This window comes from Mytilus edulis, chromosome 13 (genome assembly GCF_963676685.1).
Source record: "Mytilus edulis chromosome 13, xbMytEdul2.2, whole genome shotgun sequence".
NCBI classification, from domain to species: Eukaryota; Metazoa; Mollusca; class Bivalvia; order Mytilida; family Mytilidae; genus Mytilus; species Mytilus edulis.
Window position 1 is genome coordinate 35445958 of NC_092356.1, and position 24991 is coordinate 35470948.

Sequence of the window (24991 nt, forward strand, 5' to 3'; positions counted from 1 at the left end):
CTGAGCTGTTACAAAAAATATCGCTATAAACTGTCACGGCATTATTTGAATTTAAGTGTATGCATCTTGCACTGTAAGATTAGCATTAACACTAAATCAAAATTGTTAAATAATTAACACTTTCGTTGGTTTTTTCTTATCTTTGTTTGAAATGTATTTTATTTAAAGCTTCTTTGTGTACCATTCTTTGTTTATTCGAAAGGGGTAGTAGATATAAATATATATATATACAATTAAAATAGAAGAACCTAGATGACGATATGTATGCGTTCAATAATGATACATATAAAAAAGAAGCTGTGGTATAAATCCCAATGAGACAACTGTCCACAAAAGGACACAGAAATTAACAACTGTAGGTCACCGTACGGCCTTCAACAATGAACAAAGTCCATATCTCATTGTCATCTATAAAAGGTTCAGAAATAACAATGAAATCCAATTGAAACGAGAAAACTAACGGCCTTAATTATATAAAACAAATGAACAAAAACAAATAGTAAAGATACGACAACCACTGAATTACAGGCTCCTGACTTGGGGCAGGCACATACGTTTTTTTTCTCATAAAAGTTGTACAAACAATCGATATGTGAAAAGTATTCTATCAATTATATCAAAGTATATTAAGCAAAGCATACATTAATAGATCCGTATTTTACTCGATTGGCTTTAAAATACTAGTAGTTAATAATATATGTCACTAACATATGGACAGATTACGCATATATTGATTTTGGTTACTTCTTTTAAAGTAACATATATAAGTAGAAAATGATAACATTTAATAGATAGGTTATTGAAAATCAGTCCATCTTGTCCGACTGCATGAGGGGCAGTGGCGGATCCATCCATTTAAAAAAGGGGGGTTCCCAATTCAGGACACAAGGAGGGGGTTCCAACTATATGTTTCCATTCAAATGCATTGATCTAAAAAAAAAAAAAAAAAGGTGCCTATACTCAGAACACCCCTGGACCCGCCGCTGTCCATTGTTCAACTACTAAATTGTCTGTTTTACTTACTAGTACACTTGGTACAATAAAAAACCTGATAATAAATTGTTCAAATAAGGCCCTTGAAAATAGTGGAATTAATTACTTTTGAAGTGTCAAAAAATTGCATGCATACAATGGTGATTTTAAATCTGTTCAAAGTTTAGATTTTTCTACTCTATATACCACTTTGCCTCATATTCTTATTAAGAAAAAATTCACATCCCTAATTAACTGGGCATTTAAAAAGTCGGAATGCGAGTACATATGTTCAAACTCTTTGCGATCATTTTTTAGTAGCAATAAACAAAAGAACTATGTCAATTGGACATGCTTTGATACTATTTATGCGCTTGAATTTTTATTTGATAACATTTTTGTTCGCTTTAGAGATTCCGTATATCGTCAAATTATTGGAATTCCAATGGGGACTAACTGTGAACCAATTATTGCGGACCTGTTTTTGTATTGTTATGAGTTACAATTTATGACTTAAATTAGCAAAGACCCATCAAAACAATATTTGATACAAAAATTTAACAATACTTTTAGATATTTGGATGATATATTGGCTCTCAATAATAACGACTTCCGTATGTATATATAATAAAGAAATTTATCCTGTAGAACTTACTTTAATTAAAACTAATGATAACAATGACCACTGCCCTTTTCTTCGATCTTGATATCTATATCATAAACGGGAAGATAAATACAAAAATTGTTGATAAGAGAGATGTTTTTTCATTTCCTATTGTTAATTATTCATTTGAAGATGGTGACGTTCCCTTGTCATCATCTTATGGTGTCTATATATCTCAACTTGTACGATTCTCTCGTGTATGTAACAACGTATTAGATTTTAGCGAGAGAAATTTATGTATTACTAAAAAATTATTACACCAGGGTTTTCGATATCACAAACTGGTCAAAACATTTACTAAATTTTATCATCGGTATAAGGAAATAATTCGTAAATTTAACTCAACATGCAGACATCTTATACGTTCAGGTATTTCACATCCAATTTTTTATGGAAATATTCTATATAAAGAACAAAAATGTCAGTATTCTCCTCAGAAACTAACAAAACCTTTAAATAGACTTATTAAAAAGGGATATAGTTACGATACTGTTGTCAGGTCATTAAAGATTGCATATTTTGGCTTTAATATTGATTCACTGATAGAGTCTTTGAATCGGAACTAAACACATCTATTTCTAAAAAAAAGTTGTTGGCATGACACGGGTTATGTTCTTCTCATATATTTTATGATAGTATGATACTAAACCCCTAACGGGAGGGATTGTGCCTGATATTCATATGATGAACACATAATCTTTCAATCAGTTTAATTGAGGTCTGGAGCTGGCATGTAAGTTAACTGCTAGTAGTCTGTTGTTATTTATGTACTATTGTCATTTTATTTATTTTCTTTTGTTACATCTTTTGACATCAGACTCGGACTTCTCTTGAACTGAATTATAATGTGCGTATTGTTATGCTTTTACTTTTCTACACTGGCTAGATGTATAAGGGGAGGGTTGAGATCTCATAAACATGTTTAACCCCGCCGCAATTTTGCGCATGTCCCAAGTCAGGAGCCTCTGGCCTTTGTTAGGCTTGTATGATTTTATATTTTAGTTTCTTGTGTATAATTCGGAGTTTAGTATGACGTCCATTATCACTGAACTATTATGCATATTTTTAGGGGCCAGCTGAAGGACACCTACAGCTGCTGGAATTCTCGCTACATTGGAGACCCATTGGTTGCCTTCGACTGTTGTCTGCTCTATGGTCGGGTGGTTGTCGCTTTGACATATTCACCATTTCCTTTCTCTATTTTAATAACTATGCATATGTTTCTGATCTAATTTTGTATTCTATAAACGGCATCTACATATTTACACTACAAATCTACAACTCTCAGTCTATGGCTACACGTGCTGATTTTTTCTATGTTCATGCATAATATTCATTAGCTGTGTATGAGTATCAAAATCGTATCATACGCGATGATGACCAGCCAGTACATACTAAAATGATTTTATTCACCATTATTAAAAAAGAGAAACATTGCAGTACGAACAGTAATCTATTTGTTTTTTCATTTGACATTACTTTGAAAGTAACGTAGTTACAAGCACAGGTTATACAGTATATAACTGCTTTTTTAGAATGTTAATTGTCTTAATCAATCTTATTTGAGAGATGTTGGATATTTTCAAGGAAAAACCTCACATCTCCAGTGGACTTTTGTACATGGTCAGATAACCTTAGGTCATCTCTAAATTACTGTGTATTTCCTGTATCTCAGATCATTGCTCACATGGTGAGGCTACCTCAGGTCACCTCTGTATGATTGAACATTGTGAGGTTACCTAATATTACCTCTGTATTGTTGTACATGGTGAGGTTACTCTGTATTACTGCACATGCTCGTATTATCGTATAGCGGGTTATTTTCGTGGGTGTAAAATTTCGCGATTTTCATTGAAAAGGGTATACAAAAAATTTTGGCCGTTATTATTTTGGCGGATTCAACATTTTTAGCATTACCTTTGCATGTACATTTTTAAATTGGCGGAATTTATTTTGGCGATTTTGTTCTATCCGCGAAAATTTACACCCCGCGAAAATAACCCGCTATACGGTACCACATTTTGTATAAACTTTACAAAACACTATTTAGTTTTCCTCAGCGTACTTCTGCATTTCTATACATGGTCATGTGCACATGTTAACTAATGTCATTTTTTAACTACTGTATATAAATATGTAACCTCAGAATACCCCTGTATGTTAGAATATGGTGAGGTTACCTAAGGTCACAACTTCATGGTCATTGTACCAGCTGCATGTTACCACAGATAAACTTTGCAAAACGCTAATTTTCTACAAACCTCAGGTGACCACAATTGAATGTTCATAACTCCCTTCGTCAGCTTAGTCCGTCCAGATAACATCTATGTTCTTTTTTTCACGGACAGGCTACCTCAGGTCATCTGTAAATTACTGTACATGACCAGGTTACCTCAGGTCATCTGTAAATTACTGTACATGACAAGGTTACCTCAGGTCATATGTAAATTGCTATACATGACCAGGTTACCTCAGGGAACCACTGTACTACTGTGCATGGTAAGGTTACCTCAGGGAACCATGGTACTACTGTGCATGATGATCGGGTTACTTCAAGGAACCATTGTTCTACTGTGCATGGTCTGCTTACCTCAGGGATCCATTGTACTACTGTGCATGGTCATGTTACCGAGGGAACCATTGCACTACTGTGCATGGTCAGGTTACCTCAGGGAACCACTGTACTACTGTGTATGGTCGGGTTCCCTCAGGGAACCATTGTACTACTGTGCATTGTCATGTTACCTCAGGGAACCTTTGTACTACTGTGCATGGTCAGGTTTCCCCAGGGAACCATTGTACTATTGACATGGTCAGGTTACTTTAGGGAACCATTGTACTACTGTGCATGGTCAGGTTACCTCAGGGAACCATTGTACAACTGTGCCTGGTCAGGTTACCTCAGGGAACCATTGTACTACTGTGCATGGTAAGTTGCCTCAGGGAATCATTGTACTACTGTGTATGGTCAGATTACCTCAGGAAACCATTGTACTACTGTGCATGTTCAGGTTACTCAGGGAACCACTGTGCAACTGTTCATGGTCAGGTTACCTCAGGGAACCATTGTACTTCTGTGTATGGCTATGTTACCTTAGGGAATCATTGTTCTACTGTACATGGTCATGGTACCTCAGGGAACCATAGTACTACTGTGCATATTCAGGTTACACCAGGGAAAAATTGTACTACTGTGCATAGTCAGGTTACCTCAGGGAACAATTGTACTACTGTACATGTTTAAGTTACCCCAGGAAACCATTGTAATACTGTGCATTGTTAGGTTACTCAGGGAACCATTGTACAACTATGCATGGTCACGTAACCTCAGGAAAACATTGTACTACTGTGCATTGCCAGGTTACTTCAGGGAACCATTGTACTTCTGTGCATTGTCATGTCTCCTCAGGGAACCACTCTACTACTGTGCATGGTCAGGTTACCTCAGGGAACCATTCTACTACTGTGATTGTAAGGTACCTCAGGGGATCATTGTACTACTCTGCATTGTCAGGTTTCCTCAGGAAATCATTGTTCTACTGTGCATGGTTATTTAACCTCAAGAAACCATTGTAATACTATGCATTGTCAGGTTACTCAGGGAACCACTGTTCAACTATGCATTGTCAGGTTACTCAGGGAACCACTGTTCAACTATGCATGGTCAGGTAACCTCAGGAAAGCATTGTACTACTGTGCATTGCCAGGTTACCTCAGGGAACCATCGTACTACTGTGCATGGTAAGTTTATCTCAGGGAACCATTGTACTACTGTGCATGGTCAGGTTACCTCAGGGAACCGTTGTACTACTGTGCATTGTCAGGTTTCCTCAGGGAACCACTGTACAACTGGGCATGGTCAAGTAACCTCAGGGAACCATTATACTAATCTGCAGGGAACCATTGAACTGTGCATATTCAGGTTACTTAAGTGAACCATTGTACTACTGTGCATGGTAGGTAACCTCAGAGAATCATTATACTACTGTGCATGGTCATGTTACACCAGGTTACCACAATACAACTGGGCATTGTCAGGTAACCTCAGGGAACCATTGTACTACTGTCCAGGGAACCATTGTACTATTGTGCATGTTCAAGTCTCCTCAGGGAAACGTTGTTCGACTGTGCATGGTCATGGTACCTCAGGGAACCATTGTACTGTTGTGTATTGTGAGTTCACCTCAAGGAATCATTGTACTACTGTGCATGGTCAGGTTACCTCAGGGAACCAATGCACTACTGTGCATGGTCAGGTTTCTTCAGGAAACCATTGTACTACTCTGCATGGTAGGTAACCTTAGGAAATCATTGTACTACCCTGCATGGTCAGATAACTTCAGGGAACAATTGTACTACTGTGCATGGTAAGTAATTAGGGAATCATTGCACTACCATGCATGGTCAGGTTACTTCAGAGAATCATTGCACTACTGTGCATGATCAGATTACTTCAGGGAACCATTAAACTACTGTACATGGTCATGTTACCTCAGGGAACCATTGTACTGCTGTGCATGGTCAGTTTATTATCTCAGGGAACCATTGTACTACTGTGCATGGTCAGGTTACCTCAGGAAAAATTGTGCTTCTATGCATGGTCAGGTTACCTCAGGGAACCATTGTGCTTCTGTGCATTGTCAGGTTTCCTCAGGGAACCATTCTGTTATCCATTTGTTTTATGTGTTTGGACTTTTGATTTTGCCTTTTTATTTTTTATTTTCCTTTTTGAATTTTTCTTGGAGTTTAGTATTTTTGTGTTTTTACTTCTACTACTGTACATGGTCATGTTACCTCAGGGAACCACATTACTACTGTGTATGGTCAGGTTACCTCAGGGAACCATTGTACTATTGTGCATTGTCATGCTACCTCAGGTGACCATTGTACTACTGTGCATGGTCAGGTTACTGCAGGGAACCATTGTACTTCTGTGCATTGCCAGGTTACCTCAGGGAACCATTGTACTACTGTGCATGGTAAGTTTATCTCAGGGAACCATTGTACTAATGTGCATGGTCAGGTTACCTCAGGGAACCATTGTCCTACTGTGCATTGTCAGGTTTCCTCAGGGAACCATTGCACTACTGTACATTGTCATGTTACCTCAGGGAACCACTGTACTACTGTGCATGGCCAGGTTACCTCAGGGAACCATTGTACTACTGTGCATTGTCATGTTACCTCAGGGAACCATTGTACTACTGTGCATGGTCAGGTTTACCCAGGGAACCATTGTACTACTGTACATTGTCAGGTTTCCTCAGGGAACCATTGCACTACTGTACATTGTCATGTTACCTCAGGGAACCACTGTACTACTGTGCATGGCCAGGTTACCTCAGGGAACCATTGTACTACTGTGCATTGTCATGTTACCTCAGGGAACCATTGTACTACTGTGCATGGCCAGGTTACCTCAGGGAACCATTGTACTACTGTGCATTGTCATGTTACCTCAGGGAACCATTGTACTACTGTACATGGTCATGTTACCTCAGGGAACCACTGTACTACTGTGCATGGCCAGGTTACCTCAGGGAACCATTGTACTACTGTGCATTGTCATGTTACCTCAGGGAATCATTGTACTACTGTACATGGTCAGGTTTACCCAGGGAACCATTGTACTACTGTACATGGTCAGATTACTTCAGGGAACCATTGTACTTCTGTGCATGGTCAAGTTACCTCAGGGAACAATTGCACTACTGTGCCTGGTCAGAATACTTCAGGAACCATTGTACTACTGTGCATGGTAGGTTTCCTCAGGGAACCATTGTACTAATGTGCACGGTCATGTTACCTCAGGGAACCATTGAACTACTGTACATGGTCATGTTACCTCAGGGAACCATTGTACTGCTGTGCATGGTCAGTTTATTATCTCAGGGAACCATTGTACTACTGTGCATGGTCAGGTTACCTCAGGAAAAATTGTGCTTCTGTGCATGGTCAGGTTACCTCAGGGAACCATTGTGCTTCTGTGCATTGTCAGGTTTCCTCAGGGAACCATTCTGTTATCCATTTGTTTTATGTGTTTGGACTTTTGATTTTGCCTTTTGATTTTTTATTTTCCTTTTTGAATTTTTCTTGGAGTTTAGTATTTTTGTGTTTTTACTTCTACTACTGTACATGGTCATGTTAACTCAGGGAACCACATTACTACTGTGTATGGTCAGGTTACCTCAGGGAACCATTGTACTATTGTGCATTGTCATGCTACCTCAGGTGACCATTGTACTACTGTGCATGGTCAGGTTTCCAAAGGGAATCATTGTACTACTGTACATGGTCAGGTTACTCAGGGAACCACTGTTCAACTATGCATGGTCAGGTAACCTCAGGAAAGCATTGTACTACTGTGCATTGCCAGGTTACCTCAGGGAACCATCGTACTACTGTGCATGGTAAGTTTATTTCAGGGAACCATTGTACTACTGTGCATGGTCAGGTTACCTCAGGGAACCGTTGTACTACTGTGCATTGTCAGGTTTCCTCAGGGAACCACTGTACAACTGGGCATGGTCAAGTAACCCCAGGGAACCATTATACTAATCTGCTGGGAACCATTGAACTGTGCATATTCAGGTTACTTAAGTGAACCATTGTACTACTGTGCATGGTAGGTAACCTCAGAGAATCATTATACTACTGTGCATGGTCATGTTACACCAGGTTACCACAATACAACTGGGCATTGTCAGGTAACCTCAGGGAACCATTGTACTACTGTCCAGGGAACCATTGTACTATTGTGCATGTTCAAGTCTCCTCAGGGAAACGTTGTTCGACTGTGCATGGTCATGGTACCTCAGGGAACCATTGTACTGTTGTGTATTGTGAGTTCACCTCAAGGAATCATTGTACTACTGTGCATGGTCAGGTTACCTCAGGGAACCAATGCACTACTGTGCATGGTCAGGTTTCTTCAGGAAACCATTGTACTACTCTGCATGGTAGGTAACCTCAGGAAATCATTGTACTACCCTGCATGGTCAGATAACTTCAGGGAACAATTGTACTACTGTGCATGGTAAGTAATTAGGGAATCATTGCACTACCATGCATGGTCAGGTTACTTCAGAGAATCATTGCACTACTGTGCATGATCAGATTACTTCAGGGAACCATTAAACTACTGTACATGGTCATGTTACCTCAGGGAACCATTGTACTGCTGTGCATGGTCAGTTTATTATCTCAGGGAACCATTGTACTACTGTGCATGGTCAGTTACCTCAGGAAAAATTGTGCTTCTGTGCATGGTCAGGTTACCTCAGGGAACCATTGTGCTTCTGTGCATTGTCAGGTTACCTCAGGGAACCATTCTGTTATCCATTTGTTTTATGTGTTTGGACTTTTGATTTTGCCTTTTGATTTTTTATTTTCCTTTTTGAATTTTTCTTGGAGTTTAGTATTTTTGTGTTTTTACTTCTACTACTGTACATGGTCATGTTACCTCAGGGAACCACATTACTACTGTGTATGGTCAGGTTACCTCAGGGAACCATTGTACTATTGTGCATTGTCATGCTACCTCAGGTGACCATTGTACTACTGTGCATGGTCAGGTTTCCAAAGGGAATCATTGTACTACTGTACATGGTCAGGTTACTCAGGGAACCATTGTACTACTGTGCATTGTCATGTTACCTCAGGGAATCATTGTACTACTGTGCATGGTCAGGTTTACCCAGGGAACCATTGTACTACTGTACATGGTCAGATTACTTCAGGGAACCATTGTACTTCTGTGCATGGTCAAGTTACCTCAGGGAACAATTGCACTACTGTGCCTGGTCAGAATACTTCAGGGAACCATTGTACTATTGTGCATTGTCATGCTACCTCAGGTGACCATTGTACTACTGTGCATGGTCAGGTTTCCCAAGGGAATCATTGTACTACTGTACATGGTCAGGTTACTGCAGGGAACCATTGTACTTCTGTGCATTGCCAGGTTTCCTCAGGGAACCATTGTACTACTGTGCATGGTAAGTTTATCTCAGGGAACCATTGTACTAATGTGTATGGTTAGGTTACCTCAGGGAACCATTGTCCTACTGTGCATTGTCAGGTTTCCTCAGGGAACCATTGCACTACTGTACATTGTCATGTTACCTCAGGGAACCACTGTACTACTGTGCATGGCCAGGTTACCTCAGGGAACCATTGTACTACTGTGCATTGTCATGTTACCTCAGGGAATCATTGTACTACTGTGCATGGTCAGATTTACCCAGGTAACCATTGTACTACTGTACATGGTCAGATTACTTCAGGGAACCATTGTACTTCTGTGCATGGTCAAGTTACCTCAGGGAACAATTGCACTACTGTGCCTGGTCAGAATACTTCAGGAACCATTGTACTACTGTGCATGGTAGGTTTCCTCAGGGAACCATTGTACAACTGTGCATGGTCAGGTTACCTCAGAGAACCATTGTACTCTTGTGCATGGTCAGGTTACCTCAGTGAACCACTGTACAACTGTGCATGGTCAGGTTATTCATAATGATAGACAAAAATGAGATTTACAGATAATTTAGTAGACTGAATTTTTTTTTTAACTCATTTTTTTCTGTTTGTTTATAGGTTTATGGTGAATGAAAACATAAATATAGACTTTTTAAAAAATCTTGCATCTTTTTGGGATATCATTCCAGGAAAATGGAAGGATATCATGTTTACTTGAAGTGGTGAGGTCTAGTAAAAATAGCAAACAGACAGTAGAAAAAAAATGAGTTGACTTCACGATTGCGTAACGTTTTATTCTTCGTGGCAAGACCCCCTTTTTTCAATTAAATCACAATTTCACTTTGGTACATACATGATATGAACATGATTTTTTTTCTAAGATCAGCTGTTTTGCATGTAAGCCTATGGAGCAGTCAATAACAAGACTGCAACCTTATGTTAATTTGATTTGAATCGATTATATTTGTTGTTATTTTTTGGGTTACCTGAGGTAATCCTGGTATGAAAGAATACTTCGTAGATACCTTGCTGGTATATGCATTTATGCTGTAATTACACAATTTCTTAATTTAAAATGTAGGACTTCAAAGATTTGTATTGTTTATGCGATTATATGTAAATGTTACATGAGTTCACTTGAGTTAAATGGATTGTATGTGTCGTTATAATTGGGGTTAACTTACCTGAGGTAACCCTGTCATGAATGAATACTTCGAAGATACTTTGCTAGTCTTTACACTAATTGTAATAAACTAACTTATTCATTTTGAATGTAGAAATTCATTGAAGTTATATTGTTTATGAGATATATATGTAAAGGTGACCTCAAATAACTTCAGTTAAGTGGGTTATATTTGCAATTATATTTGGGGTTACCTCAGGTACCCCTGTTATGAAAGAATGCTTATTAGATAGTTTGCTAGTGTAAACATTTATGTTGTAATCAAACAATTTCTTTATTTTACATGTAGGACTTCACAGATGTAAATTGCTTACGCGATATTTAGAAAATGCGATCTGTCTTAACTCGATTTAAATGGATTATACTTGTAGCTATTTTATGGGTTACCTGAGGTAACCCTGTCATGACAGAATACTTAGTAGATACTTTGTTAGATTATGTATTTATTGTGTAATAAACCAACTTCTTCATTTTCAATGTAGGAATTCATTGAAGTTATATTGTTTATGTGATGTAAATGTAAAGGTGATCTGAATTAACTTGAGTTAAATTTGTTGTAATTGCTGATATTGCTTGGGTTACCTCAGGTAACCCTGTTATGAAAAAAATATTAGTAGATACTATGCTAGTGTATACATTTGTATTTTAATCACACAATTTCTTAATTTAAAAATGTAGGACTTTATAGATTTGTATTTTTTATTTGATGTTATTGGTATGGTTACCCGAGGTTATCCTGTCATGTAAGAATACTTTGTAGATAGTTTTCCAGAATATACATTTAAGTTGTAATAAACGATTTACTTTTTTATAAATTTGAACTTCATAGATGTGTATTGTTTATATGATATTTAGGAAAGGCAACTTAAGTTAACTTTATTTGAATTGATTATATTTACTGTTATTTTTGAGGTTACCTGAGGTAACCCTGTTATGAAAGAATACTTCGTACATATTTTTCTGGTATATGCATTGATGTTGTAATTACACAATTTCTTAATTTAAAATGTAGGACTTCATAGATTTGTATTGTTTATGCGATGTATAGATATATGTTACCTGAGTAAACTTGAGTTAAAAGGGTTGTATTTGTTGTTATTATTAGGTTACCTGAGGTAACCCTGTCTCAGGTAACCCTGTAATGAATGAATTCTTCGTAGATACTTTGCTAGTGTTTACATTAATTGTAATAAACAAACTTCTTTATTTCAAATGTAGTACTTCATGAAAGTTGTATTGCTTATGTGATGTACATGTAAAGGTGAACTCAGTTAACTTCAGTTAAGTGGGTTATATTTGTAATTATGTCTGGGGTTACCTCAGGTACCCATGACATGAAGAATGCTTTTTAGAAAGTTTGCTATTGTAAACATTTATATTTCTTTGTTTTAAATGAAGGACTTCATAGATGTGTATTGTTTATGTGATATACCGGAAAGGCGACTTAAGTTAACTTGATATGAATGGATAATACTTGTTGCTATTTTATGGGTTACCTGAGGTAACCCTGTCATGACAGAATACTTAGTAGATACTTTGCTAGTATATGCATTTATGGTGTAATAAACCAACTTCTTCGTTTTTAATGTAGAAATTCATTGAAGTTATAATGTTTATGTGATGTATATGTAAAGGTGATCTGAATTCACTTGAGTTAAATAGGTTGTATTTGTTGTTATTGTATTGGTTACCTCAGGTAACCCTGCTATGAAAGAATTCTTAGTAGATACTTTGCTAGTGTATACATTTGTATTGTAATTCCACAATTTTTTTATTTGAAATGTAGGACTTCATAGATTTGTATTGTTTATGTGATGCATATATATTTAAAGGTGACCTCAGTGAACTTGAGTTAGATGGGTTATCTTTGTTGTTATTGTTATGGTTACCTAAGGTAACCCTGTAATGAATGAATCCTTCGTAGACACTTTGCTAGTGTTTACATTAATTGTAATAAACAAACTTCTTTATTTTAAATGTAGTACTTCATGAAAGTTGTATTGTTTATGTGATGCACATGTAAAGGTGACCTCAGTTAACTTCAGTTAAGTGGGTTATATTTGTAATTATGTCTGGGGTTACCTCAGGTACCCATGATATGAAGAATGATTTTAAGATAGTTTGCTAGTGTAAACATTTATGTTGTAAATAAAAAATTTCTTTATTTGAAATGTAGGACTTCATAGATGGGTATTGTTTATGTGATATATTGGAAAGGCGACTTAAGTTAACTTGATATGAATGGATAATACTTGTTTCTATTTTAAGAGTTACCTGAGGTAACCGTGCATGACAGAATATTTAGTAGATACTTTGCTAGTATATGCATTAATGGTGTAATAAACCAACCTCTTGATTTTTAATGTAGAAATTCTTTGAAGTTATATTTTTTATGTGATGTATATGTAAAGGTGATCTGAATTAACTTGAGTTAAATAGGTTGTATTTGCTGTTATTATTTAAGTTACCTCAGGTAACCCTGCTATGAAAGAATTCTTAGTTGATACTTTGCTAGTGTATACATTCATATTGTAATTCCAAAATTTTTGAATTTGAAATGTAGGACTTCATAGATTTGTATTGTTTATGTGATGTATATATATTTAAAGGTAACCTGAGTGAACTTGAGTTAGATGGGTTAGAACTTGAGTTAGATGGGTTATCTTTGTTGTGATTGTTTTTTTTGTTATCTGAGGTAACCCTGTCACGTAAGAATACGTCGTAGATAGTTTTCCAGAGTATACATTTAACTTCTAATAAACCATTTACTATTTCATTTTGGACTTCATAGATAAGTATTGTTTATATGATATTCAGGAAAGGCGACTTTAGTTATCTAAATTTGAATGGATTATATTTGTTGTTATTTTTGAAATAACATGAGGTATCTCTGTTATGAAAGAATACTTCGTAGATAATTTGTTGGTATATGCATTTATTCTGTAATGACACAATTTCTTAATCTAAAATGTAGAACTTCATAGATTTGTATTGTGTATGCGAGGTATATATAAATGTAACCTGAGTTAACTTGAGTTGAATGGGTTGTATTTATTGTAATTATTGGGGTTACCTCATGTAACCCTGTCATGAATTAATACTTCGTAGATACTTTGGTAGTGTTTACATTTATTGTAATAAACAAACTTCTTTATTTTAAATGTAGGACTTCATGAAAGTTGTATTGTTTATTTGATGTACATGTAAAGGTGATCTCAGTTTACTTCAGTTAAGTTAAGTGGGTTATATTTGTAATTATGTCTTGGGTTACCTCAGGTACTCATGTTATAAAGAATGCTTATTAGATGGTTTGCTAGTGAAAACATTTATGTTGTAATCAAACAATTTCTTTATATTACATGTAGGCCTCATAGATGTGTATTGTTTATGTGATATATCGGAAAAGCGACTTTAGTTAACTTGATATCAATGGCTAATACTTGTTGCTATTTTATGGGTTACCTGAGGTAACCCTGTCATAACAAAATACTTAGTAGATACTTTGCTAGTATATGCATTTATGCTGTAACAAACCATTTTCTTCTTTTGTTATGTAGGAATTCATTGAAATTATATTGTTTATGTGATGTATATGTAAAGGTGATCTGAATTAACTTGAGTTAAATAGGTTGTATTTGCTGTTATTGTTTGGGTTACCGCAGGTTACCCTGTTATGAAAGAATTTTTAGTACATACTTTGCTAGTGTATACATTTATATTTTAATAACACAATTTCTTAATTTAGAATGTAGGACTTCATAGATTTGTATTGTTTATGTGATGTATATATAAAGTTTCCTCAGTTGACTTGAGTTTAATGGTTGTATTTGTTGTTATAATTGGGGTTACCTCAGGTAACCCTGTCATGAATGAATACTTCAGATCATTAATTGAACTTTTATAAAAAAAAAAAAAGTTTATAATTTTACCAGCCATCCCCACCCTACACGTACATACGAAATAAATGATCGGTGAATACAATAATAAAATCATTTGGGAAGTTTGTTGACATCTTTGGTATTTGGTCACATTAAAATTTGGTATTAAGATCTATCTAAATAAGAACTATATTTTCGTGCGTATTTAATCAATGGCGCATTACCACGATTACCTCAGGGCACCGATTACCTCAGGGCATACAGCAGCGGACCTAACTGCCACCTGCGAACATCTTCTAGTTGGTTATCTCCCATTTTTAACAAACCTTAGAACATTTGGATTATCTCCCATTATCAGTCTAGGGAACTCTATTTCAAATCAGTTATAATTTTTCTGTTAAAATTAAGGTAATGGAAAACAAAATGAAATGATCTAAAGTATTCTTGAATTTAAAATCTATACTATATGAAATTAAAGGATGTCAGCCATCAAAGTTGAAGATTTAACACAAATGCATCAACATATAAAATGAGCAAATTACTATTCTAAAAATTGAAAGACAGAAATTACAAGTGTAGTTTAAAGAGAAAAGGTCTGAAGAAGAAATCACATGCCACATAATGTATCATGTAGGTGCCTGCCCCAAGTCAGGAGCCTGTAATAAAGTTGCTGTTGTTAGTTACTGTTCATCATTGTTTTTGTTTGTTTTGTATATAAATCAGGCAGTTGGTCTTCTGTGAATGATTAGGTATACATTTGTCATGTATGGCTTGCTATGTGGTATCAGTGTTTTCCATTCGGCATTTAAGCCGGGTGTGCCGACCACCTTCTTTTGAAAGCCGACCACCTTTCGATTTTAGGAGGTGGTCGGCTTTTTTTTCAAAATCCGGATTTTTTTCGGTTCCGTACCATTAAAATTTGAATACTAATCCCGCCTTGTTTTCATTGACAAAGATGGCGTCCAATCGTCAAATTTCAATGTTTTCATTAATCAATCAGGGGAAAAGAAAGGAAGATGACGATGATGATAAAGAAAATACTAGACCAAATAAGTTAAATAAAATTGATAGTAATGTTGAAGTTGTGGAAATTGAACAAAAATCAACCAAACAACGGAAAAGACACGCAAGTGAAGACAAATATGAGCTAGACTTCAAATGACTTATAAAAAAATACGGCACAAAAGCAAGAAACAGAACAGAAACCTGGATCGAAAGGCCTTAAATCCATGCTGATGCATAAAATTGTAAATGAAAGAAGAGATAAAAGAGATGAATTTTTGAAAAAATAAAATCAAAGAATATTTGACAATTAATATGACTACTTCTATTTATGTTTGTTCAACTTCATAAAATGTGAATATTATTCTAATCTTTATTTCTGAGACCCCCCACGTGCACCCACAGTAAATTAAAAAAGGTTGGACATTTTAAAAAAAACCACCCGGTTGCAAGTTATTTTTTTAAAACACCCACCTTACCTTAGTGAAAAAAGGAAAACACTGGGTATAGATTTTGCTCACTGTTGAAGGCTGTAAAGTGACCTATAGTTGTTAACTTTTAGGTCATTTTGTTTCTGGTGGAAAATTGTCTCATTGGCAATTACAACACAGCTTCTTATTTTTTTATTAGTGACAGCAGTTGATTCATTAAAAGTTCCAATAGCTTTTATTGTACAGTGCAATGTTTAGGTTTGAAGAGGCATAATTGTTCTTTTTATAAGGGTTAGCTATATACTGACAAATTTAATCATACACTGTATCTGCCACAAATTCAAAAACAGACCCAGCTTTGATACTAACAATGAAAAATACCAATGATCTGGACTAAGAGTCATTAAAATCATTTAAATTTCATACTGTTGCATTCCCTAAACAGTTCTTGAAAGTTTTAGTAAAAAATGGTAAGAAATTTACTTAGTAAAAAGGGATAAAACAGCAATACAAGTTTGTTGTTGCCATGAATCTAGTTTGACATCGACAATTTGAAAAGGGGCATCAACTTTTCAATCATATCAAAATTGTGTGAAAAAATTTCCGGATCCTTGATCTGGACTGAATGTTTTTTAAACTGTCAATGTTACAACGTTAACCTACCTATAATAAGATCTGTGCATAAAATCTTAAAAGACAAAAATAAAGTTAATCATTTGACCAAAACCACAATTTTTACCTGCAACCTCTGTTGTTGCTTTAAATCTTTTTCCATCAGTTTTTTGTTCTGCTTTTCTATTTTGTCTCTTTCAATCTGTTGTTTTTCCATTCTTTTCTGAGCTTCTTTCTCTAGCACCTGTAATTTAACTTTTACTGCTCTCTGAGACTGAAATCAAAAAATGAATGTCAGCCATAAAAAAAAAATTTAAAAATCATAAAATTTAATATCAGTATTTAGGGTAATAAGTATGAATACTGTGGATTCATTTATTTAGTGGTTTTCACAAACTGAAAGATCGCATGCATTCGTTTAGAAATTTGCATTTTGTTGAACATTTTTTTTTTTTTGGGGGGGGGGGGGGGGGGGGGGGGGTGACCAATGCGAAGACAGCTTTCAGAGGTAAAATTGTTTCTACATGTACATATACATCAGTTGGGTCTGGTGGAGTGTTGACTCATTGACACTTATCATACCACATCTTTCCATTTATCGTATCCTATCGAAAACTACCAGCTGACTTTAAAGAGATTGGATTTACATATTTTAATCCTTGGAGTTTCACTTTATTGTACTTACTCTGATATCAGTTAGACTAGGTATATATTCCACCTTCCTCATTTGTTCTGGAAAAACAAAAAATAAAATAAGAATTTTAGAACAGGTGACACTGGAGGATCCAGAACTTTTTATAAGGGGGGGGGGGGGGGGGGGGGGGGGGTCAAGCCATTCCCTATATAATCAACCAAACAAGTGGGGCACAGTAAATCACTACAAATCACAAGTATTTACTGTGAAAAGTTGTGGAGTGATTTTAACAGAATCTCAGACTACTAGTTTGTACTTCATCGTTTAATTTTGTTTATGAACAAACTGTCAGGTAATTTCAAAGATTTGTGTACAAAATGTATAGCATGTATAGTGAGAACTTTTTATTGAAAGGAAATTTAAGATTCTTTTCAATGTGGCTTAAGAAAAATCTGTTTGCAATGTATGCATTAATAATATATTTGACACTTTTTCTTTATAATTATCTTCATTGAAAAGAATCTTTTATTTCTTTTTAACACAAAAGATGTTAATTTCTTCATCAATAATTCAACAATTACATCAGCAAATATTGATCTAGATCTACAACATGTACATGTAGGTATTTGTATATACATGTATATACCAGTATATATTTATATATGTTTCTAAGTATAAACTTTGTAAATAAAAAATATATACACCAAACACTTACTACCATGGCCAACATTCTTCTTTCTCTTTGCCTTTGAGCTTTTTGTTTCAAAAAATATTGATGGCAATTTTACCCCTGGTCTTGCCATTATAATTCTGACACAAATAAATGATCCAATTATCCAAACATAACACCTTAAACTATCCAGGTAGCTCAGGTATGCATCTTAGTGATAAAAATAACTTTCCCATCTCATGTCTATATGTCTCTCAACGTCTTTTTTTCAACAAAGGTGAAATCAACATAAAACGTTTCTTTTCACTGAATTAACATAACAGGTATAGAAAAAAACCTGGTATAATTTTTAAATGTTTCACAAAGTAATATATAGTAAACTGTACTTGTAACTGGTATAATTATAGAACTATTATTGATTTTTATGGCTTGAAAGTTATTAGGAAATAAATCTTATTATCAGTTTATCATGGTTTATAATGTGAAAAGTGAAATGTAATTTACATGTTTAAGAAAAAGATTAAATAACTTTACTTAATCACGCAGGCTTTGCCTTGATCATCAGGATATTTTTATTATCTGGAAGCTTTCAATTTAAGTTTAATACAATTAATAGATTAGAATTTTTTTTAATAGTTATCCAATTTTAAAAAATCCACCAAAGACCACAAAAACTAACATCATGTACAATTACAAACTCATAAAACAATCTTTTATATATATACTGTAACAGTATCAGGAGTTTATAATTAGGGGCAACTGTGCACAATTTAATGTAAAACAAATAAAAAATTATATACATATAGTGCATGCAGCCAGCTGCTGGACACCCAAAATTTTAAAGATTTAAATTCTATCATAATATTATTTTGAATATTGTATTATTTTCTGACTATAAACATATCAAGCCGATGCTGATCTAGGTAAAACATATACATGAACAAAATTTTGCCGAATGCAGTCATACATACATGTACATGTACTTTCAATAAAATATAATTGACAACTCTTTCATTGGTGATTGCATTGAAAGTAAACATTGTCATGTGACTAAGCTTTAAAAAAAAGTTGCATGTTCATTTCAAATATAACTTTAATAGTACTGAAAGTTTTTAAAAACCACTCTTTAAAAAAGAATGGCCGATTATGGCTTTCAAATGAAAGGGTGGTTACAAAAGTAAATAAACTAATGACATATTTCTTTAGCTTAATCATGTTAATTACTTGAAGAATTATTATATTAACTAAATTCTGTTGTTCTTGACTCATGAATTAAGTCCAACTGATTGCATAATATACACAACTGATATATGTGATATATATATATGTACATTGTGCCAGTTGACATGACTATGCCAATACATGTCATCTAAAAATTGACTTGCAAGTACTTTACATTAGGTAAATGTAATGAAAAGACCTACAACATGTACATAGTACATTATACATGTACATAGTACATTAAACATGTACATAGTACATTATACATGTACATAGTACATTATACATGTACATAGTACATTATACATGTACATAGTACATTATACATGTACCTGACAAACAAAATTAAGCGTGTTATACATCATGTACATTTTGTATTTTGTTTTCTTAAAGACTGCTGTCTGCTAAAAACTCTGCTTATACTTATTGCTGGCAAAAAATTAAATAAAATTGAGAATGGAAACGAGAAATGTGTCTAGGAGACAACAACAAACATTTTTCTGACATATATCATGTATATGGCCAAGCACTAATTACATGCATGTATATATCAAAAATTTGTAAGGGTTCTGCGGAACCTATATTGTCTTGCCCACTTTTGCTGTTAATAACAGGCTCAACAAAAGCGAGGACAAACATTAATAAACGTATTCCTCTCGATACTATATTTTGATTGTAAGAAGCTTCAGTCAAAGCTTGGTAAAAATTCAGGATAGTCATGATAGTTTATGAATCTAATAAATGTTTTTAAAACTTTAACTCACGACTGTATGTAATGTTAACTGGAACATGTGGAAGAAAAAGTCCATTTATAAGTAAAATACGGAAAAACAGGTACAAATTTTAACAAAATTTCCTTCTAGATACTAGCTTTTGATCATAAACAAGCTTCTGTCCAAGTATGGCATGTATGGTACAAATCCAAGATAGTTTAAGAAAGTTATTAAAATTTCAAAAACTTAAACAACAGACAATGACAGAGTGAATGTAATGTTTCCTGGCAGAAAAACTAAGTCCATTTATAAGTAAAATATGATTTGTTTTTTTGTTAAATAATAAATTTACTTCTGGATACTATTTTATGATCATAAACATGATAAACAATTGCAAGCTTCTGTCCAAGTTTGGTACAAATCCAGTATACTTTAGGAAAGTTATTAAAATTTTAAAAACTTTAACCACAGAGTGAATTGAATGTAAGGTTTCCTGTCAGACAGAAAAACTAAGTCCATTTATACATGTTATAGGTAAAATACGGAAAGTCAGATTTTTTTTTCAAAATTAACTTCTGGACACTATTATAAGATCTAGATTATAAACAAGCTTCTGTCCAAGTTTAGTAGAAATCTAGGATAGTTTAAGAAAGTTATTAAAATTTCAAAAACTTTAACCACAGATTCAATATCTGTGGACGCCGCCCGCCACAATGACGCTGACGGAATGTAGGATCATTACATGTATATGTCTCGCTTTTTTCAACAAAAGTCCAAGGCTCTACAAAAAAGTGCCACCTGCTTTTGCAAATTAAACTATGTACTACATGTATATATACCCACATCTAATGATTAGGAGGACATGTACACTATAGTTTATGTTAACAATTTTGCCAACCCACCCGCCTGCAACCTGGTCTGTCTGCTAACAATAAATTCAATAACCAATTTTTACTTCGAAAATCTGGTTCAAAATAAAAAAGGTGTTCCAAAAAATAAAATAGGCCACACGACACACATTTGATAAACTTGTGCAAAGTTAAATGTACATGTATCAAGTGCAACAATGATGGTTGTGACAAAACTAAATTGGACATGATATAATTATATTATAATATTTTTTGTATGGTTTTTGAATTTAAGTTTCTTTAAAGATTTTTTAAATATATTTTGAAATTCCATTAAACATTTCATTAATGGTAGTTTTGAATGTTGCTATTTTTCTATGGGAAAATGGGAGAGGGTCAATAGGAAAAGTCACAATTTAATAGTGCATAAATTACAGTAGTGTGTTGGAAATGGTGTAAAAGTTTATGGTGTATGATGAAGGGTTAATGCTGTAATGGCTTTAATGTTGTAATCAAGAATGGTGTATTGGGAGAAGTGTATCAGGAAAAGTGTATGGTGTAAAAATGTAAGTGCAAGATGTTATTGTGTATTACTGGGTTTACAGTGTATACATGTAGTTCATTGTGTAATTATGTATGAAGTTTTAAAAACTTTAACCACAGAGTGAATTGAATGTAAGGTTTCCTGTCAGACAGAAAAACTAAGTCCATTTATACATGTTATAGGTAAAATACGGAAAGTCAGATTTTTTTTTCAAAATTAACTTCTGGACACTATTATAAGATCTAGATTATAAACAAGCTTCTGTCCAAGTTTAGTAGAAATCTAGGATAGTTTAAGAAAGTTATTAAAATTTCAAAAACTTTAACCACAGATTCAATATCTGTGGACGCCGCCCGCCACAATGACGCTGACGGAATGTAGGATCATTACATGTATATGTCTCGCTTTTTTCAACAAAAGTCCAAGGCTCTACAAAAAAGTGCCACCTGCTTTTGCAAATTAAACTATGTACTACATGTATATATACCCACATCTAATGATTAGGAGGACATGTACACTATAGTTTATGTTAACAATTTTGCCAACCCACCCGCCTGCAACCTGGTCTGTCTGCTAACAATAAATTCAATAACCAATTTTTACTTCGAAAATCTGGTTCAAAATAAAAAAGGTGTTCCAAAAAATAAAATAGGCCACACGACACACATTTGATAAACTTGTGCAAAGTTAAATGTACATGTATCAAGTGCAACAATGATGGTTGTGACAAAACTAAATTGGACATGATATAATTATATTATAATATTTTTTGTATGGTTTTTGAATTTAAGTTTCTTTAAAGATTTTTTAAATATATTTTGAAATTCCATTAAACATTTCATTAATGGTAGTTTTGAATGTTGCTATTTTTCTATGGGAAAATGGGAGAGGGTCAATAGGAAAAGTCACAATTTAATAGTGCATAAATTACAGTAGTGTGTTGGAAATGGTGTAAAAGTTTATGGTGTATGATGAAGGGTTAATGCTGTAATGGCTTTAATGTTGTAATCAAGAATGGTGTATTGGGAGAAGTGTATCAGGAAAAGTGTATGGTGTAAAAATGTAAGTGCAAGATGTTATTGTGTATTACTGGGTTTACAGTGTATACATGTAGTTCATTGTGTAATTATGTATGAGGCCACATAAAAAAATAAGACTTAGTGTGTTTCCTAGCCAACGTTTTAAGCTTAGAAATAGCCAACCTTAAAGTTTTTTTGTCATTTTTCGATAAACACTGTTTAAGTCAGAATTTCTCTCCCTATAGACTCGATGTAAAAAAAAATTGTAAAATTAAAACAATTTCCTATCTTCTGGTACCTATACATGTACCCTATTTTTTTCAAACATGTAATAGGAAACACACATATTATTTTATTTGGCCTGAATGTATATACATGTACATGGTTTGAGAGGTAAGTTCAAATCATTCAAAGAGCAGAAGAGCATGTTCCACTTTAACCTTACCTGGAGTAGGGGTGGCAGGCGGTGCACATGGAATTTCAACCCCACAGTCCTTCACTGTCCCTGAGTGTTTATCAGAAAGATAAATTTTAGTCACTTTGTTAGCACTATCAGACTGGTTTTGATTTTTAATCGCTGATCCTCCCATATGCATTGGGAGTTTATTTGTTGACGGTGAGAAGAAGTTGTTTGTCCTTCTAGCAATTTCAGTCTGTGTAATGGATTTCACAAGTGAACTATTTGTCACAAGAGGTAAAACAACAGCTTCTTTCGGAACATCAACAAGTTCTTTTTGTACAAGAGATTTTGATGTTGAGGCAGTATAAACTCTTTCGCTATACCTTCTCGGCACTTCAGATTTCGTATCTCTCCTATCTGGCTTATTATTATGAATAGTTATAGGTTTACATAAAGATATTTGCATAGCACCAAGACTTAATCCATTACCAATAGAGGGATCTCTTATATCATTTTGTTGTGGTTTTAATTTAATATCTGGTTTACCAGATGGTGTCTTTGCACCGTTACTTTGTGGGGGTTGATAAAGTCGGTCTACAACATTTTGACCTTTACTTCTTCCAATCGCTGATCTCGACCTTTTTCTGCTTCTTCTACCTGTAGAAATATGAAGAAATAATTTTTATATTTGTATGTTTAGAAAATATTGGGATGATTTTATAAAATATATACAAAAAATGTGACAGTTGTCAGTATGATGATGTTCACAATAATAAAATCTTGCTATGTTAATTTCAGTAGTGTTTTTTCCAGCATAAAATTTGTGCAAAAGCATTAATGAGTAGTTTTTTTAATTAGTTGGTCTGTGGATTTGCGATCCCATTTTTTTTTTTTTTTATGATCAGTTTAACTATCATGACAATGTTTAAAATACTTAAATTTTAAAATAGACAATCTAACTTTTATACAGTTGATTTGTCTCGGACCCGAACAGCTCACTCATAAAAAACAACTTGAGATTGGTTTATGATTTTCACAAAGCCTAATAATAAGTGTTCATTGGTGTCATACAAACAAACAAACATGTATTTTTTTACCTAACAATCATGACAATTAAATTACCTTTTTTGCTTAAATGATTTTTCGACTCCTTGGAACTGGAGGAGTTATTATCTTTCACTTTATATTTACTGCCTTTAAGCTTCATACTATCTGGTAAACTTTCTGAATCTTCAATGATCTGATTTTCATTCTTTGAACTCCCAGCTGATCTGTTATATACTGCAGGTCTTGCATTAGCGGCTGACGTCAATAGGGTATTGTATGATGGCGAGGCAATATTTCTATAAGGGGACAATCTTGAAGCAGTTGATGGAGATTTTCCTATATGTACATCATCTTGACCTGAATCAGTGATTTTATGAAGAACTGAGGAATTAAATGTAATGCTTGTTATTGAATCAGCACCTCGAAGAATATCACCAAGTGTTGGTGTGTTATAATTTGCTTTGTATTGTTTTAATGGAATATCATAAGATTTTGTATTTCCATCATCGTGATTGAAAGTACCCATTGAGTCCCTTGGTGCATGGTTGAGCTTTAACACTGCAGGAACTGATGACAAAGCAGACATTATTGCTTAAAGCATTTCTTTTTGCCAACAACATGCTCCTAGCTTCATACGAAATAAAAATAATGTTAATTCTTAATTTTGGGGTGGTTTTCTAGCATTGATGGATATAGAGGTCCCTCGTTAAAATGATTTCAGAAGTTCTTCAAGCGTGTAAAGTAGTATTGTCCTTTCTACAGCAGCCATTACGCTTCCTTTACCGCCATAGCAACATCAAAATTTATCTAATGACCGATTAACTAAAATATTTCTTTATTTTTTTAAAGAGATAAAATTATATTATATAATTAGAAATATGTTTTTGTTATGTTAATTAAATATTTTTCAAAACATTGCATAACTTCCCTCCCAACAAAAATGTTTGAATTTTCTAAAATCAAATCTTTCACGTCCGTTTGTTCTTTAAATTAAAATTTATTTTTGGTTTTTGGTATCTGATAAATATACAAAATCTTTAGTAGGGATGTTCTTAGGGAGAAACTTTTAAAATTTATCTAAAGACCGAAGTACAAGTTATAAACAATATAAGTCTACAACTCAACTATATAGAGGATTATAGGTGTAATGAGGCTTGTTTAGGGGGGGGGGTA

General features: G+C 34.2%; 1 protein-coding gene across 1 annotated transcript in view; it reads right to left on the reverse strand.

Annotated features, from left to right (window-relative positions):
* LOC139501768 (vitellogenin-1-like) overlaps window positions 1-24625 on the reverse strand; it is a 28708-nt gene extending 4083 nt beyond the window's left edge. The window contains exons 1-4 of the mRNA XM_071290911.1: window positions 23894-24625; window positions 22817-23428; window positions 17408-17454; window positions 16850-16996 (exon numbers count right to left, since the gene is read on the reverse strand). Coding sequence (XP_071147012.1) covers window positions 16850-16996; window positions 17408-17454; window positions 22817-23428; window positions 23894-24404 — 1317 coding nt within the window. The 5' untranslated portion in view covers window positions 24405-24625. The remainder of the gene's footprint in view (window positions 1-16849; window positions 16997-17407; window positions 17455-22816; window positions 23429-23893) is intronic.
* Window positions 24626-24991: the final 366 nt, after the last annotated feature.